This window comes from Galeopterus variegatus, unplaced genomic scaffold (genome assembly GCF_000696425.1).
Source record: "Galeopterus variegatus unplaced genomic scaffold, G_variegatus-3.0.2 Scaffold4685, whole genome shotgun sequence".
NCBI lineage: Eukaryota > Metazoa > Chordata > Mammalia > Dermoptera > Cynocephalidae > Galeopterus > Galeopterus variegatus.
In genome coordinates, this window is record NW_007730796.1 from 56,016 (window position 1) to 70,007 (window position 13,992).

The 13,992-nt window shown below is 37.6% G+C and overlaps 1 protein-coding gene across 2 annotated transcripts in view; it reads left to right on the forward strand.

Annotated features, from left to right (window-relative positions):
- KLHDC10 (kelch domain containing 10) overlaps positions 1-12,629 on the forward strand; it is a 54,412-nt gene extending 41,783 nt beyond the window's left edge. For both annotated transcript variants that reach the window (XM_008588144.1, XM_008588143.1), the window contains 8 exons: positions 1,570-1,791; positions 3,451-3,605; positions 4,881-5,029; positions 6,622-6,706; positions 7,721-7,787; positions 8,312-8,359; positions 10,374-10,513; positions 11,179-12,629. In XM_008588144.1, the coding sequence (XP_008586366.1) occupies positions 1,570-1,791; positions 3,451-3,605; positions 4,881-5,029; positions 6,622-6,706; positions 7,721-7,787; positions 8,312-8,359; positions 10,374-10,513; positions 11,179-11,388 (1,076 nt within the window). In that variant the 3' untranslated portion in view covers positions 11,389-12,629. The remainder of the gene's footprint in view (positions 1-1,569; positions 1,792-3,450; positions 3,606-4,880; positions 5,030-6,621; positions 6,707-7,720; positions 7,788-8,311; positions 8,360-10,373; positions 10,514-11,178) is intronic.
- Positions 12,630-13,992: the final 1,363 nt, after the last annotated feature.

Below are 13,992 nucleotides of genomic sequence, written 5' to 3' on the forward strand. Positions count from 1 at the left end.
TGCCCTTGCTTTTTCTTCCATACCCCATGTTCTGTCTTTCAAGAGTCATAGAAAGAGAAATGGAGTTCTTCATCCAAGGTTAATCACAGCTCAGTAGTAAATTTACTAAATGATTGTAATTTGCCTGTGTACCCTAATATGTTAGTAGTATAGTACCGAACTTGATGGCCCTAGGGTTTTGTTAATGAGAAAGGGCTGCATGGGCTAGAGTTGGGGGCATTTCCACAACTAGGGATTAAAGGGTGGGCAGACTTGGCCAAGCAAGGTTTAAGGAAAGGACTCTGGGCTTTCCAGGCAGAGAGACCAACTTAACCAGCAGTAGAGAGTGTGAGAGGGAAGGGACGAGGCCAGTGGGTGAAGGCTCTGAAATGCTGGGCAGAAGACTTGGTACTTGAGCAGTAAGGAACCATCAAAGGCTCTCAAACAGGACTGACAGGTTAGAACTGAGTGACTCAGCAATTCAGTTTTTTTGTTTTGTTTTTTACTTGCTCAAGATTTGTGCAAAATTTCTTTTCCGTTCTTGTTTAAAAGCATACCTAGAAAATGGGATTTTGATTTGTTGGTAATAAATGTTTATTTGTATAACAGATGTTAATTAGGTATCTGGCATTGTCGTAAATATTAATTAACATTATACTAGTATCTATTACTAACATACAAAAATTGATATGTCTTTAGGGTAAAGACAACTATAGTAGCTTCTCATTTCATCTAATATATGATTAAGCATCTTTGGTTTTGTAGCAATGCAAGAGTTTACATAGATTGGTATAAAATGGTAAGGATAATAGAAATGATAAAGTTTTTTTTTTTTTAAACTCTAAAATAACCTTGAAGTAATTTTTAGTGAACTAGTTGACATAATTTAAAGTTCAGAATGCTTTCAAATATAAATTGTAGAAGTAGCTCTTCTTAGTAAAGCTCTTATTAGGATGAAAGATGTTCTTTGAGATAAATATAAGGATATTCTTTATTAACCGCTATAATATCTGGAATGGTATTTAAATATCCTAAATTTTGCTATACTTCCTTGACAGCCAGTTTTCTTTTTAAGTGTATAATTATATAGTGTGGAAAAATCATAGGTTTTATGTGTGTGTATTTTTATTTATACACGACTCATTCACATTTGTGATTATATTTATGTAGTTCTCTAATATTCACAGTTTAATTTAATTGGCCTATGTTTTTTTTCCTCCTCTTATGAAAATTAGAAAAATTTGTCCTGTTAGCTTTTGGATTATTAAACCCTTCCTTCTTCTTTTCCTGAAAATTCCAAGTTGTCAGCCATTTTCTTGAGTTTGTCATGCTATTTTGCCTCCCTTGGAAAAAGTCTTTTTGCAGTTATCAAAATCTGAAAATAGTCATATGAAATGGTAACGGAGACTAGCTCCCTAAAATCTTAAGTAGTGTGCGTGAATGTATAAAATCACCTATGCAAATAAAAAGTACATCTATGTTATAAATCTTCCCTAATCCCCTTTTAAAGCTAAAATGGTTGTTACTTAATTTTGTTTGTGCTTTTAATCTTGTGGGACACCCGTGGAAAACTGTCTTCTTTTCTCATAGGCCACAGACCTCCACCAGCACGAAGTGGACATCGTTGTGTGGCAGATAATACCAATCTATATGTGTTTGGAGGTTATAACCCAGATTATGATGAATCGGGAGGGCCAGATAATGAAGACTATCCTCTCTTCAGGGAGCTTTGGAGGTATCATTTTGCCACAGGAGTATGGCACCAGATGGGCACAGATGGCTACATGCCCCGGGAGTTGGCATCTATGTCACGTGAGTGAGAGCAGTTCTGAACTTTTGACTTTATGAAATGTCTGAGAGGCCAGGTTCAATGTCACATGTTCCTTGTCAGTAATTTATAATACTGTAATATGATTTAACCCTGTTAAAGGATAGGCTTTTTACTATGGTAATAATATGAGGGTACTTCAGAAAGTTCATGGAAAGATTCATATTATTCTTGTAATTCTGTTATTCCATGAACTTTTTTTTTTTTTGTCCTTTTTGAGACTGGCTGCACCGCACTCAGCCAGTGAGCGCTGTGAGCGAACCGGTTATCCCTATATAGGATCTGAACCCGCGGCGGGAGCGCTGCTGCGCACCCAGCACTGCACTCTCCCGAGTGCGCCACCGGCTCGGCCCATTCCATGAACTTTTTGAAGTACCTTGTACAGCACGGTGATTCAGAATCATTTAGGTCCTGAGTTTGAATCCAGCTATATACCATTTACTTCCCAGAGGAGTTTTAGTTTTAATTTCCTTACCTGTAAAATGGGATTAATAGTATCTCAGAGGGTTCAACATAAAGTATTATATATATGCTAGGTAAAATAGTAGAAGATAAACAAATGGAGTTTATAACAAAGCCAATAGCTATTGAGCGAAATACCTCACACACATTATCTATTTAATCCTTACAGTGTTCCTATGATGCAGGTACTGGAATAATTGCCATTGTACAAATGAGGAAACTGAGGCTTTAGAGAGTCCCTAAGGGTAGTGGCTAAGAGTGCAGGCTCTGGAGCCAGACTGCCTAGGATTGAATCCTAGCTTGGCAAGGTTCACTTTAGGAAACCTTCTACAAATTATTTAAACTGCTCTCCACCTCTGTTTCATCATCTATAAAAATGGAGAAGATAATAATAATTCCTACCTCACAGAGTTATTTTGAAGATTAATTTAAGGAGATTAAATAGCTTTCCTGAGGTCACACTGGAATTTAAACCCTGCTCTCACTGGCTCGAGAGCCCATACTGTTGACTATTGCTGTGTATCAATTAAAAAAGTGGTTAAAAGAAAAAGCGGGGGGGGGGGGACTGAAATAATACAGTAGCACTATTTTGAGAGAGAGAAAGAGAGAAAGAATGCGTGAGTGTGAGTGTGTGTGTGTGTGTGTGTGTGTGTGTGTGTGTGGCAGGAACAGAAGAGATAGAGGAAAAACACCAAAGATACCTGCAGGATACTGTTGTATTTATTTTTATCTGGTAGAGGATTAAAATGACAGAAACCATAATTTAAAATGTAGAGATCATTACCCTGAGAAAACCAGAATGACCCTTTAATCCCTTCACCCTGAGTCCCACTGCATCTTTGGTAAGGCAAAGATGATACGTTTTTCTCTGCTTTGTTTCAGGCTTGAACTTTCTCGAGCAGCAGTGGTATTCTGCAGTTCATATGATTCAGTACACAGTATTTAATGAATTCCACGAATATGTACTGAATACATGTCATATACGTAACAATGAACTATATGATATAGCTCATAGAGTGTGAATTCGGCCTTTTTCTGCAGAACTTAGATGTTAGTGGTTTGGGTTATGTTATGAGGGCATTAAAGCAGACATTTTTGAGTTTCTCAGATATTCTGGGTTTATGTGGGACACATTGCAGGCAGCCAGTACATAAATGGAATTTGTGCTTCTCCTTCCCCAGTTGTGCTTCATGGAAACAACTTGTTAGTGTTTGGAGGTACAGGCATCCCATTTGGTGAGAGCAATGGCAATGATGTCCATGTCTGTAACGTGAAGTACAAGCGATGGGCTCTACTCAGCTGTCGGGGAAAGAAACCCAGTCGTATATATGGACAGGTACCAATCTGCAGCCAGTTATGGTGGATGTATTTGTTCATATTTTTGTAGTCTGGGGATGATGTCAGAATATTTATATTGCTACCCCCCAAAATTTTTTTTTTTGGTGGCTGGCCAGTAAGGGGATCTGAACCCCCCTGACCTTGGTGTTATCACTTTTGTTATTAGCTACCAAAATTTTTTAAATGGAAAATGAATTCAGTGTGGTTAGTATTTGATTTTTCAGCCTGATGTGAAATTATAATTTGTAAATCTGGTTGTTTGCTGTTCCCTTTTTCTTTTTTTCCTTCTCTTTGTTTCTAATCCAGTTAAGGGTCATTATCTATTTAGACATGTATGGAAGATTCTTTAAATGTCAGAACCTCATCTTCAGCCCAAGCCCTACCCTCAGTGAGAGACTGGACTCAAGTATGGTCCAGGTCCTGTCATTTTTAGAGTGATATGATTCTTTGAAGAGCCTTCTTGCCTATGTACTAAAGTAGATGATCCCTGCAGGTGGTTAAGAGACTTTCACATGGATCTGAGCCAAAACATAGATTATATAGATATTGGTTTAGGTTTCAGTGTTTCAAATCTTAGGTTTGAAAAGTTATATCTAGAAAGATAGGGAGCAGCCACCATATGTCAGAGACTCTTTGAGAGTAATGGGCTAAGCTTAAAACAACCAAGCTTTGACTTCTTTCTCAACTACCTGGCATTAGTACTGATAAACTGCTCCTGAGCTTCACCTTTGAAGGGGCACATGCTGGATAGCTCTGTATCCTACCACAGGAGGCATTTAAACTCTAAGAAGTGGCCATAACAGTAGCTGAATTTACATTGAAGAGTCTGATGGAAAATGTCCAGTTCCTTGGACTTAACTCCGGACTTCCTATTAAGGGATTCTGGTGGCTTATTTTCATATCTGCTTCTTCTTGAGAGCATTTTTCTTCAGACTGCTCAGAAAGAAAAGCAGCTTTCAGTAGAAATGCTCATGTCCATATCTATTAATTTTTTGGTTGGCTAGGACCCCTAAGGATCAGCTAACTCTTTGCCTATGTAGGTAGAACTTGCTTTCCAGTGGAGCAAAGCTTTACGTTTCTAAAGTTATTCTCCAGCTTCTAAAAATAATCTCCAGGCTCTCTAAAATATTTAGTCCTTTGAGGCTCTGATATTTTAAAAGGTTAAAAATTACAAGAGAATTTCATAAAGCTTGACTTTGGGGTATCTAGTAAGTTTACATTTTTTAATCAAGTGTTAATGAGTCGGCCTTGTTCACCTTTCCTTGTTATCCAGGCCATGGCCATCATCAATGGCTCCCTTTATGTGTTTGGAGGAACAACCGGCTATATTTACAGCACAGACCTACACAAATTAGATCTCAATACCAGAGAGTGGACTCAACTGAAACCAAACAACCTATCCTGTGACCTACCAGAAGAGAGGTGAGGTTCTAGGATTAAGCATATTTACTCTTTCTTGCTAAGATTTGACCTCTTTTATAACAGTGATAATATGAAGACAACCCTTTGGCCATAATTAAAATAGCTAACTGGCTATTAGATCCCAGATCAGTAGTAAGAAAGATCTTCTGGTGAGGAAATGGTATTTCCCCCATTTTTAGAATTTCCCCTATTATAGAATTTTTTTTCATGTTGTTTACTTCAGTTTTTCTGCATTAGGGAGATAGTATCACTTTGAAGAAATGGTAGCAATTGTAATTAAATTTCATATTACAGGCAAAAGAATTACTTTCCAGTTACTTTTGATTTCTCTTAACTTGCATATTAGGATTCTTTGGCTCATTTGCTCACAGATTTATCCCCAGTACAGGGCACAGTGCCATGCCCATAGTGATGCTCACTGAATGTTGATTGGATGGCAGGAAGGGTGGAAAGATGGGTGGGTTGGTGGATGGATGGATGGATGGAAAGGGCATTCATTTTAAGTGCTCTGTTAAACACTCAAACATCACATGGTTTTCTCTAGTTGCCTTCTAGTAGAACTCCTAGATCTTTCACTTTTCCCTTGTAGCAGTTGCCTCTCCTTAGAATTAAACTCACTGAAAAATGTGAGATTTTTTCCCCCCTCCAGTTTAAAAGCAAAAACAGTAAACAAATTTTTATTCATTCTGTTTAGATTAATCCAATGTCTCTTTGTTACCTTTAAACAAAATGGCAATATAGACGCTAAGGGAGATTTTATCTTCATTGTAGTATGTTAGTGGGCTGATTATTCCAGAACTACGGTGGAAGGACTTGGGAGATGGCCTGTAACTGGAATGATTTGGATGTAATTTATTTTATCAGCACCAGAGCCTTCAGGGGAAGGAGGAAATAGATTAAGTTTTCAAAGCATTTTCACATGGTTGCCTTCTTTGAATCATTTTATAGACATAAATTGTTTCAGCTTCTAGCTAGACTGCCTGGATAAAAGTTCTGGTAGGTGTTTCACATACAGTTCTAAATAGCATAATTCTCTGCCAAATAAGTATCTTAATTTGAAAACCCATAGTCTAGGGTCTCTAATTAAATACAGGCATACCACTTTTAAAAAAACTCTGTAATAAATTCCCCCCTTATACAAAAAAGAAAAATCTAGAAAATACAAATAAGCAAAATGAAGAAAATAAAAAATGAAATCTAAACTCAGAGATAACCAGGGTTTATATTCTGGATTATATCCATATAGCTATTTTCTGTGCATATTTGTGTATCTATAAATTTTTAATGAGATTATAGCCTATCTGATCTTGTGTTTTTTTTTTTTTTTAGTTAATGACATGAAAAGAAGTTCTCAATATATTAACTGTCCTGTATGCCTGCTTTTTTATTGGTTGCATAGTAATTCATTTCTCTACTAGTAATTCATTTGCATATTCTATAATTCATTTAACTAATTCATTATGGTTAAACACTTAGGTTATTTCCAATAATTTATTATTATAAAATAATGATGCAATAAAAACCTTGCAGCTAAATCTTAGGAGGAGATCATTTTTCACTTAATTATAAATGTATTTATTGTATATTTTTAGATACAGACATGAAATTGCACATGATGGGCAGAGGATTTACATCTTGGGAGGTGGTACTTCCTGGACAGCTTACTCCTTAAACAAGGTATTATTTTAAAAGAAAAAAAGTGAGAAGGAGAAGGATAGAAACGTGTCATACTAATAAGCAAGATAATTCTGTTACTTTAGGTATTTTCATTTTTGAGCAGGTTTCTCATCAGCACCTATTTTGTGTTAGTTGCCCTTTATATTATAAGGTTGAACTCTGTGCTGATATGCTTTCCAGTTGTATTTATCACCCACTGAAAATACTTTATGAAAATTATCCCCTTATGCTGGATGAGGAAGGTGATTAAAAGGAAGGTGGAATAGCTTGAATAGAGCAACTAATTAGAATTGGAAACAGGATTCTTAGAACATCCTGTTCATCTCCAGTGCTGTGTATGTAAAAAGAACATGTGTGTTTAGGGCTGCACATCACTAACTATAGAAGGCTGAGCTCTAAGGGCTTTTATTCATCCATCCTTGTGGCATTTCTAAAATGTCATCGTTATATTTCCCAGGGGAAATCTAGATTAGGATACAGAGCTCCTGGTCTGCCTTGGAACAGTAATGGCCTTTTTCAGGTTTTGTCAAAACTGCATTCCCATGTTTCCTTACCAACATTTGCTTTTTTCTGTTATAAAAATGATACATGTTCATCATAGAAAGTGTTGAAGTTGCAGAACAGCACGTGGAAGAAAACCAAGAACCACGTGCCCTTCTGCTTCTCATTCCAACTCTTCTCTTCATGTTTTTCTGTGAATTTTGAAAATTGAAATCATATATGTGCTTAATTTTCAACTGCCTTATTTAATGTTTTACCTTATATCAGAATTAGGAAAGATCAGAGGAAAGCAAAGGAAAAGAAGAAAGACTTTTCAGGCAAGAATGTATGTTTGCACAGGCTGTTGTTAAAAGTCTGGTTTTCCATATGGGAAATCTCTTTACCCTCTGCTATATTTTGCTGTGAACCTAAAACTGCTCTAAAAAAATAAAGTCTGTTTTAGAAAGTCCATTTTTCAGGCTAGCTAAAATTAGTTATTTATCTGTGTATATATGTTCTTTTTTTCTCTCCAAGATCCATGCATACAACCTTGAAACAAATGCATGGGAGGAAATTGCAACAAAACCCCATGAAAAAATAGGTAAATTAAAAGTATTGATTCATTTATCTTTAACAAATGTATTTTATACTTTTGCTTGTTTTGGAAGGGAAAAAGTAATTTTATTGAGTTATATGGCAAGTAAAGTGTCTGTTGAATTGATATTAGAAATAACATGTATTCTTTAACAAATTCTTCTTCTAAGCAATTGAGCAAAGAGACATTTTATGGGGATTGTTGAATTCTGTGGCAGAAGTAGGGAAATATGGGTGAGATAAGAAATAGGAGCTTAAATCAAGATCTCCCTATCTCTTTGTGGGTAAAAGGGCTTGCGAAAACCACTAGTAACCCTGTCCCCACAACCCCACGTTGTTTCCATGGTACCTTAGTTATGATGAGACTTTGGATGGCTCTTGAAATCAGGAAGGATTGGAAGGACTAATCAATGTTTTCTTAATGTAACAAAGGAATTGTTTTGAGTTACTCATAGTATGTCTTTCACTATGTCATATCAGCCTTATTCTAGTCTATGAATGATGGAATTTCTGTGTTTATATGTTTGGTAGGTTTTCCTGCAGCTCGAAGGTGTCACAGTTGTGTTCAAATAAAAAATGGTAAGTATTCTAAATAACGTTTTGATTCCGTTTCTGTAACTGTATCTGCTGAGAATGTCTTATTTCCTAATGATAGCTCCTCAAGAGAGGTGTGTGACTTTGAGAAAAGTCTATTTCTCGTAGTTTAAACTTAAAGGGAAATCCATAGATTTATGCCACTCTCAGCAATTTTCATAATGTAAACTAGTATGGTGTTTGGGTTCCCTCAGTTATAAGAGAACTCAAAAATTGGTGATAAACATTCATTGTGTACCGCCTGATATTTCAGCAACTCACCTCAACAAGTGTCTGTGGTTATGGGGGTGATACTAATAGTCATGACCACTTGTACAATGGAGACATCAGCAGACATTATATTAAAATTGTAATAATTCCTTCATAGTGTTATTTCATAAAGTTTATTCTGTTCTCTCTGTCTGATGCCAAATAGAAGTCTCTCAGCTCATTCTTTGGCATATTACAACAAAGGCATGGTATGGTTTCAGAAAGCAGCAGCAGCCACTTCATTAAAGTATGATAAGTGACTCCTCTTTGGATAACCTTCCTGTCTTTTAATTTACAGCTTATTTTATAGTTTGAGATATACCTCTGTAAATTTTTTCTGGGAGGAAGGTATGTATAAATGAGTTTGATAGCCTATATCCTTTTAGCAGCTTAGTTCAGATTTAACTGGGATTATTCTGCCATCTCTAGCACAGAGGGACTTTTTATTATGCTTCTGCTTTTTGGATAAGATTTATAGACAGTGGCATTGTTCAGCTTTGCCTTTCTGAGAATGGAGCTGTACTTTAAAGGTTTCCTTGAATTCTAGCCAAAAAAGTTTCCAGTGCGTGATACGGTTTAATGAAGTACTGTCTTAAACTTGATCTAGACCTGAATTAAGACATTTATTCATTTGATTCTTTGAGGCCAACCAGCATCCAAATGCAATTCGGCCTTAATTCTGGGCATTTAGTTTGAAGGTTCATATAGCCTTTGTTTGTCTAATTAGTTACAACTAACTGGTTTTACAAAAAAACAAAACAAAAACAATCACCTTTCATTTTGGAAAATTTTGTTCCTGACAAAGAACTGTACAGATCAAGTGGAGCTTCAGATTGTCCTCTTTTGGCTGAAGAAAGCTTATAGATCCTCTTTTCTGCTCCCAAACTGAACATTGCAGTGAGTGTTTCTCCTCAGATCTATATAGAGGACATTTGTGTCTATGGGCAGATAAATGTATGTTCTTTCCAGAACATTAATTAAAAGAAAAGTCTGCAAACTGGTGGCCTGCAGATATGTTTTATTTTACTCATATGTGTATTAAATTTTTTTGAATTAGTGGCCAACACTTAAAAAATGTTTCATTTAAAAAAAAATCCAAGGGCCGGCCCGTGGCTCACTTGGTAGAGTGCGGTGCTGATAACACCAAAGCCACGGGTTTGGATCCTATATAGGGATGGCCGGTTCGCTGACTGGCTGAGCGTGGTGCTGACAACACCAAGCCAAGGGTTAAGATCCCCTTACCGGTCATCTTTTGAAAAAATAAATAAATAAATAAATAAAAATAAAAATAAATCCAGATTTCCAGCTTTTCATGAAAAATTGGAAGATCTGGCAACTGCAAACCTTAATTCCTCCATGGGATCAGTCAGCTGGAGCTGCATGGCCATCACCTTTTTAGAGCATGAGCTCTCCTATTTGTTTTCCCTTGACCTCCTGTTTATTTTCCCTAGACCATCTTGCTCATTCACTCTCTGTGCCTGGAACCTGTAGGTATTTGAATTTGAGAATCTTGACATGAAGCCTCCTTACAGGCTTGTATCCTTAGTCCCAGTAAAGCCCCTGACATAGTGTCCCTGTTCTACTGAGGGACAAGACAGCAGCACAAGAGACCGCATAGCTGAAGTCTTCTGTGTTATGGAGCAACACGCTTAACTGGTCCTCATCAGCTAATTGTGTGATCTACTACAAAACATGCTGTAGCTTTGGCTCTTTTCCTTTGTGAGACCTTGGCTTTCTCTTTTCTTGACAGATGTGTTTATTTGTGGGGGCTATAATGGAGAAGTGATCTTGGGAGATATCTGGAAGTTGAATCTGCAGACTTTTCAATGGGTTAAGCTCCCAGCTACTATGCCAGAGCCAGTTTATTTTCACTGTGCAGCTGTTACACCAGTAAGTTTTTATTTTCATATCTTCCTTACATAGTTGCAGATAAGAAAATTGTTTTAGAGATATTAGCAAAAAATAAAATAAAATCCTGATATTGGCAAACCTTGGATTAAGAATGTTTTAAAAACTTCCTTCCAAAGCTAGCCCTCCCTTTGAGAAACGGGGAAGAAAAAACCATCATACCCAAATTTAAAAGAACAACATAAATGTAAAAAAAAAGCTACACTTGGCATTCAGTCCCTGACAGTGATATCAAAGGTGTTTCCTGGGAAGACAGAATAGTTTTACTCCCATGATACCATGTTACTGAAGACCCCACTAGTTTCTCAATGACAAAGACCTTTATTTTCATCTTTATATTCCCTGTGTTTGGAACTTTGGATACTTAATTTAGCCTTAGTTTAACATTAGTTAATAGAAAGTGAAGTTGTTTGTTGAAGTAAAAAAAAAAAAAAAAATCTGTGGTTTTTTTTTCCCTTAGTAACTCATTCATTATTTAAACCCTCTTGATTTCTGCTCTGTGTTGCGATCAGTGAGAAATTCTGTTTGTTTCACCTCATCTTGATTCAGCCTACAATGTATTTTTTTTTTTTGGCTGAATCTTCAGCCTTGGTATCTGTTTCTCTCCCATTTGAATTTGTCCTTTTTTGACTGCCGTTTGTTCATAGGCTGGTTGCATGTACATTCATGGAGGAGTGGTGAACATCCATGAAAACAAACGGACTGGGTCGTTGTTTAAGATCTGGCTGGTGGTACCGAGCCTGCTGGAACTGGCATGGGAGAAGCTGCTCGCGGCCTTCCCTAACCTAGCCAACCTCTCCCGAACACAGCTTCTGCACCTTGGACTTACACAAGGACTCATCGAGCGCTTGAAATGAGGATTTCTGGACTGTTCATTGATACTGGAAATGTTAATTTAAAGAGACTCCTTTATTTATGGGCAGTGTAGAATGTGCTACAAAGAGGATTGGTTACCCTGATCAAGGCCTTATTCAGAAAATACATCAGATGCCTTTCTGTAAATTGGTTTTTAAGTTTATGGACATCTCACTTTCCCATTACTTCCTTATTTGCTTCTCTCCCTCCTGCCTCAGTACACACACATACTCCCTCTTCTTTTGATGCAGTTGAGGGAAAGTCTGAAAGTACCTTAATAATGTTTATCAAGATAAGATGAAATTGTTTTTAAAAGAATTCTGAACATATGACCATGTCAGCCAATGTGCTAAAATTTAAACAGTATCATCAACAAATAAAAAGTTAAGAAAATCCAGCAACAACAACAACAAGAAGTTAGGAGGATAGAATGAGAAGGCTAACTTTGAGAATCTTGCAGGTTATATACTTAAACGTAGGTGTATAACTTAGTATTTTCAAGATGTGTCTAGTTGAGTAGCTGGATCTACTGGCAGCAGTGGTTGACACCTTGCTGCATAGATACCCAGACCTATCCTTTGGCTTTGGAGTAAAGTTAAGCAACTCAGCAACTCTTGGTTAGTGATTTCTTTTCTCATCCTTATGATGCCAGCAATGGTTAGAGTTGGCTTGTCAGAAGACTACTGTGTGTGTTGTGGTCGTGCTCTTTGCTGTTGCTCTTACAAATGATAGCACCAAGAATGTTTCAAATTAAGAATCTTATAGTAGTCATAGTTTTTCATTCTGGGCAGTTTTGAAATTCTCCTGTGCTTATTAATGGTTTTTAGTATCACTGTGACTTTTTCATGAGAAATTGCAGACCCTAAATATGCAGTGTAAATGCTGTGGGACACAAACACATGCTGGTGGGAGAGGCCAGAGAAGAGAAGGGCAGAAAGAGCCTGCCCTTCTGGGTTTGTTCGCTTGGCTTCTGGCTGGGCTGTGAGCTTTGCCTTCCATATTGGCCATTTCTTTTTCAGAATCTGCTTCTTTTCTAATCTCTGGACCGTGTGTCTGCCATTTTCTCAGGCAGTTGGTCCATGATGTTTTCTTTAGTTTGTTGCCTCCTTTTCTGTGTGCTTTAATGTGCATGGTGCTGTAATTGTCTAGTAATTGGATAAAAGTTCCTGGGGGAAAAGCTGCAGGTCATCCTCCTTGAAGAACCAGTATCATTTAAAAACTAGCATGAGGAAGGAATGAAACTGAGTATCATTTGCTTTTTTGATGTGAGATTTTAGTTCCGGTTTGTTTTGTTGTTAATTATAGAAAGAAAAATGACCTAAATTGTCACTAGTTTAGCCATCAGGCTGCTAGAGATGTTGAGCAGGTCACTCGCCATGAGCACCTGGAAGTCTGTAGGTGTCCTCGAGGTGCTGAATGCAGGCAGGAGGGCTTCTTGTGGATTTTCCTGCAGGTCACCTCTCACCAGGAGACACGGGAAATTTGGGACACATTTTTTCCTTTAACTGCCTCTTTTTCACCTAGCTTTTAAAGTTATTCTTTTTCCTTCATCTTAGAAGGGATCTCTTTAGCTTATGTATGGATTTAAAATCACCTTTGAGTTATGGCTAAAAAGTTACCATCCATTGTACAGTTCTGCAGAAGAGAAAACCGTGGCCCCTAGACTTGGACTCCTAACTTCTTGGCCTTATTATAATGTCCCATCCATGTCATGTTGAGTTCATGGAAACTGTATTTTGCAGAGTCTTGTAATAACCACTCATCTGTGAATTTGGGTCCTTTTTGGAGAGTGAGGAGAGAGGCAGGAAAAGGGGGAAACTCCTCTAGGGGTTCCCATGCCCCTCTCCCATCTCGCCATTACCAGTCTCTGTGGCATTTAACATCTTACTGCTCACTGCTAGGCTTGCTCCTCTGGGGAGCTCTCTCCAGAGCAAGTCAGTCTGAGTAGCTCCATTAGTTCAAAACAGAGCTTTGCTGCGTGACTCCAGCCTGGTCTTTGGATATTTGGTGAAAATATAGCCCAGCTTAAACAAATCATGCTGTCTAGGGTGCTGAAAGGATTTTTGTTATGGATTTATATAGGGAACAAATATTGAGTGCTCAGCCTCTATACTTAGACTTCCGTGGTCCTTAGGATATAAGCGGGTCTCTAGCTCTGCTACATCAGAAAGCTGGAGAAAGATGCGGTCTGGTTCAATGCACACTTGCTAGCGTCCTTTCTAAGCCTTCGGAGGGCAGTCTTCTTTGAGGTAGACTTTAGAGACCAGACATCAAAGACCTGTGTGTGAAATTTTAACATAAGTACATATCCTGATCTAAAGTGTCTTCTTTTAATATAACACTAGTGAAAATGATGTAGTGTGACTGGCCCTGAGTGCTATAGAACCACACATATGCACATGTTCTGGATGCCAAATGAGACTGTGGGTGTGACGACTTAAATGTAGAAGACTGGGATTTAATATAAGGGGTCACCAGGCATTTTAGTATATCTATAACCAGCACTCTGAATTCCTGATACTGTTACTTGATTTAGGAAAGTTTATGCCTGCTGCTTCTCTGCCTCTCTGAGGTACTCCCAGCCATCTTACTACAGTCCTGTAAAT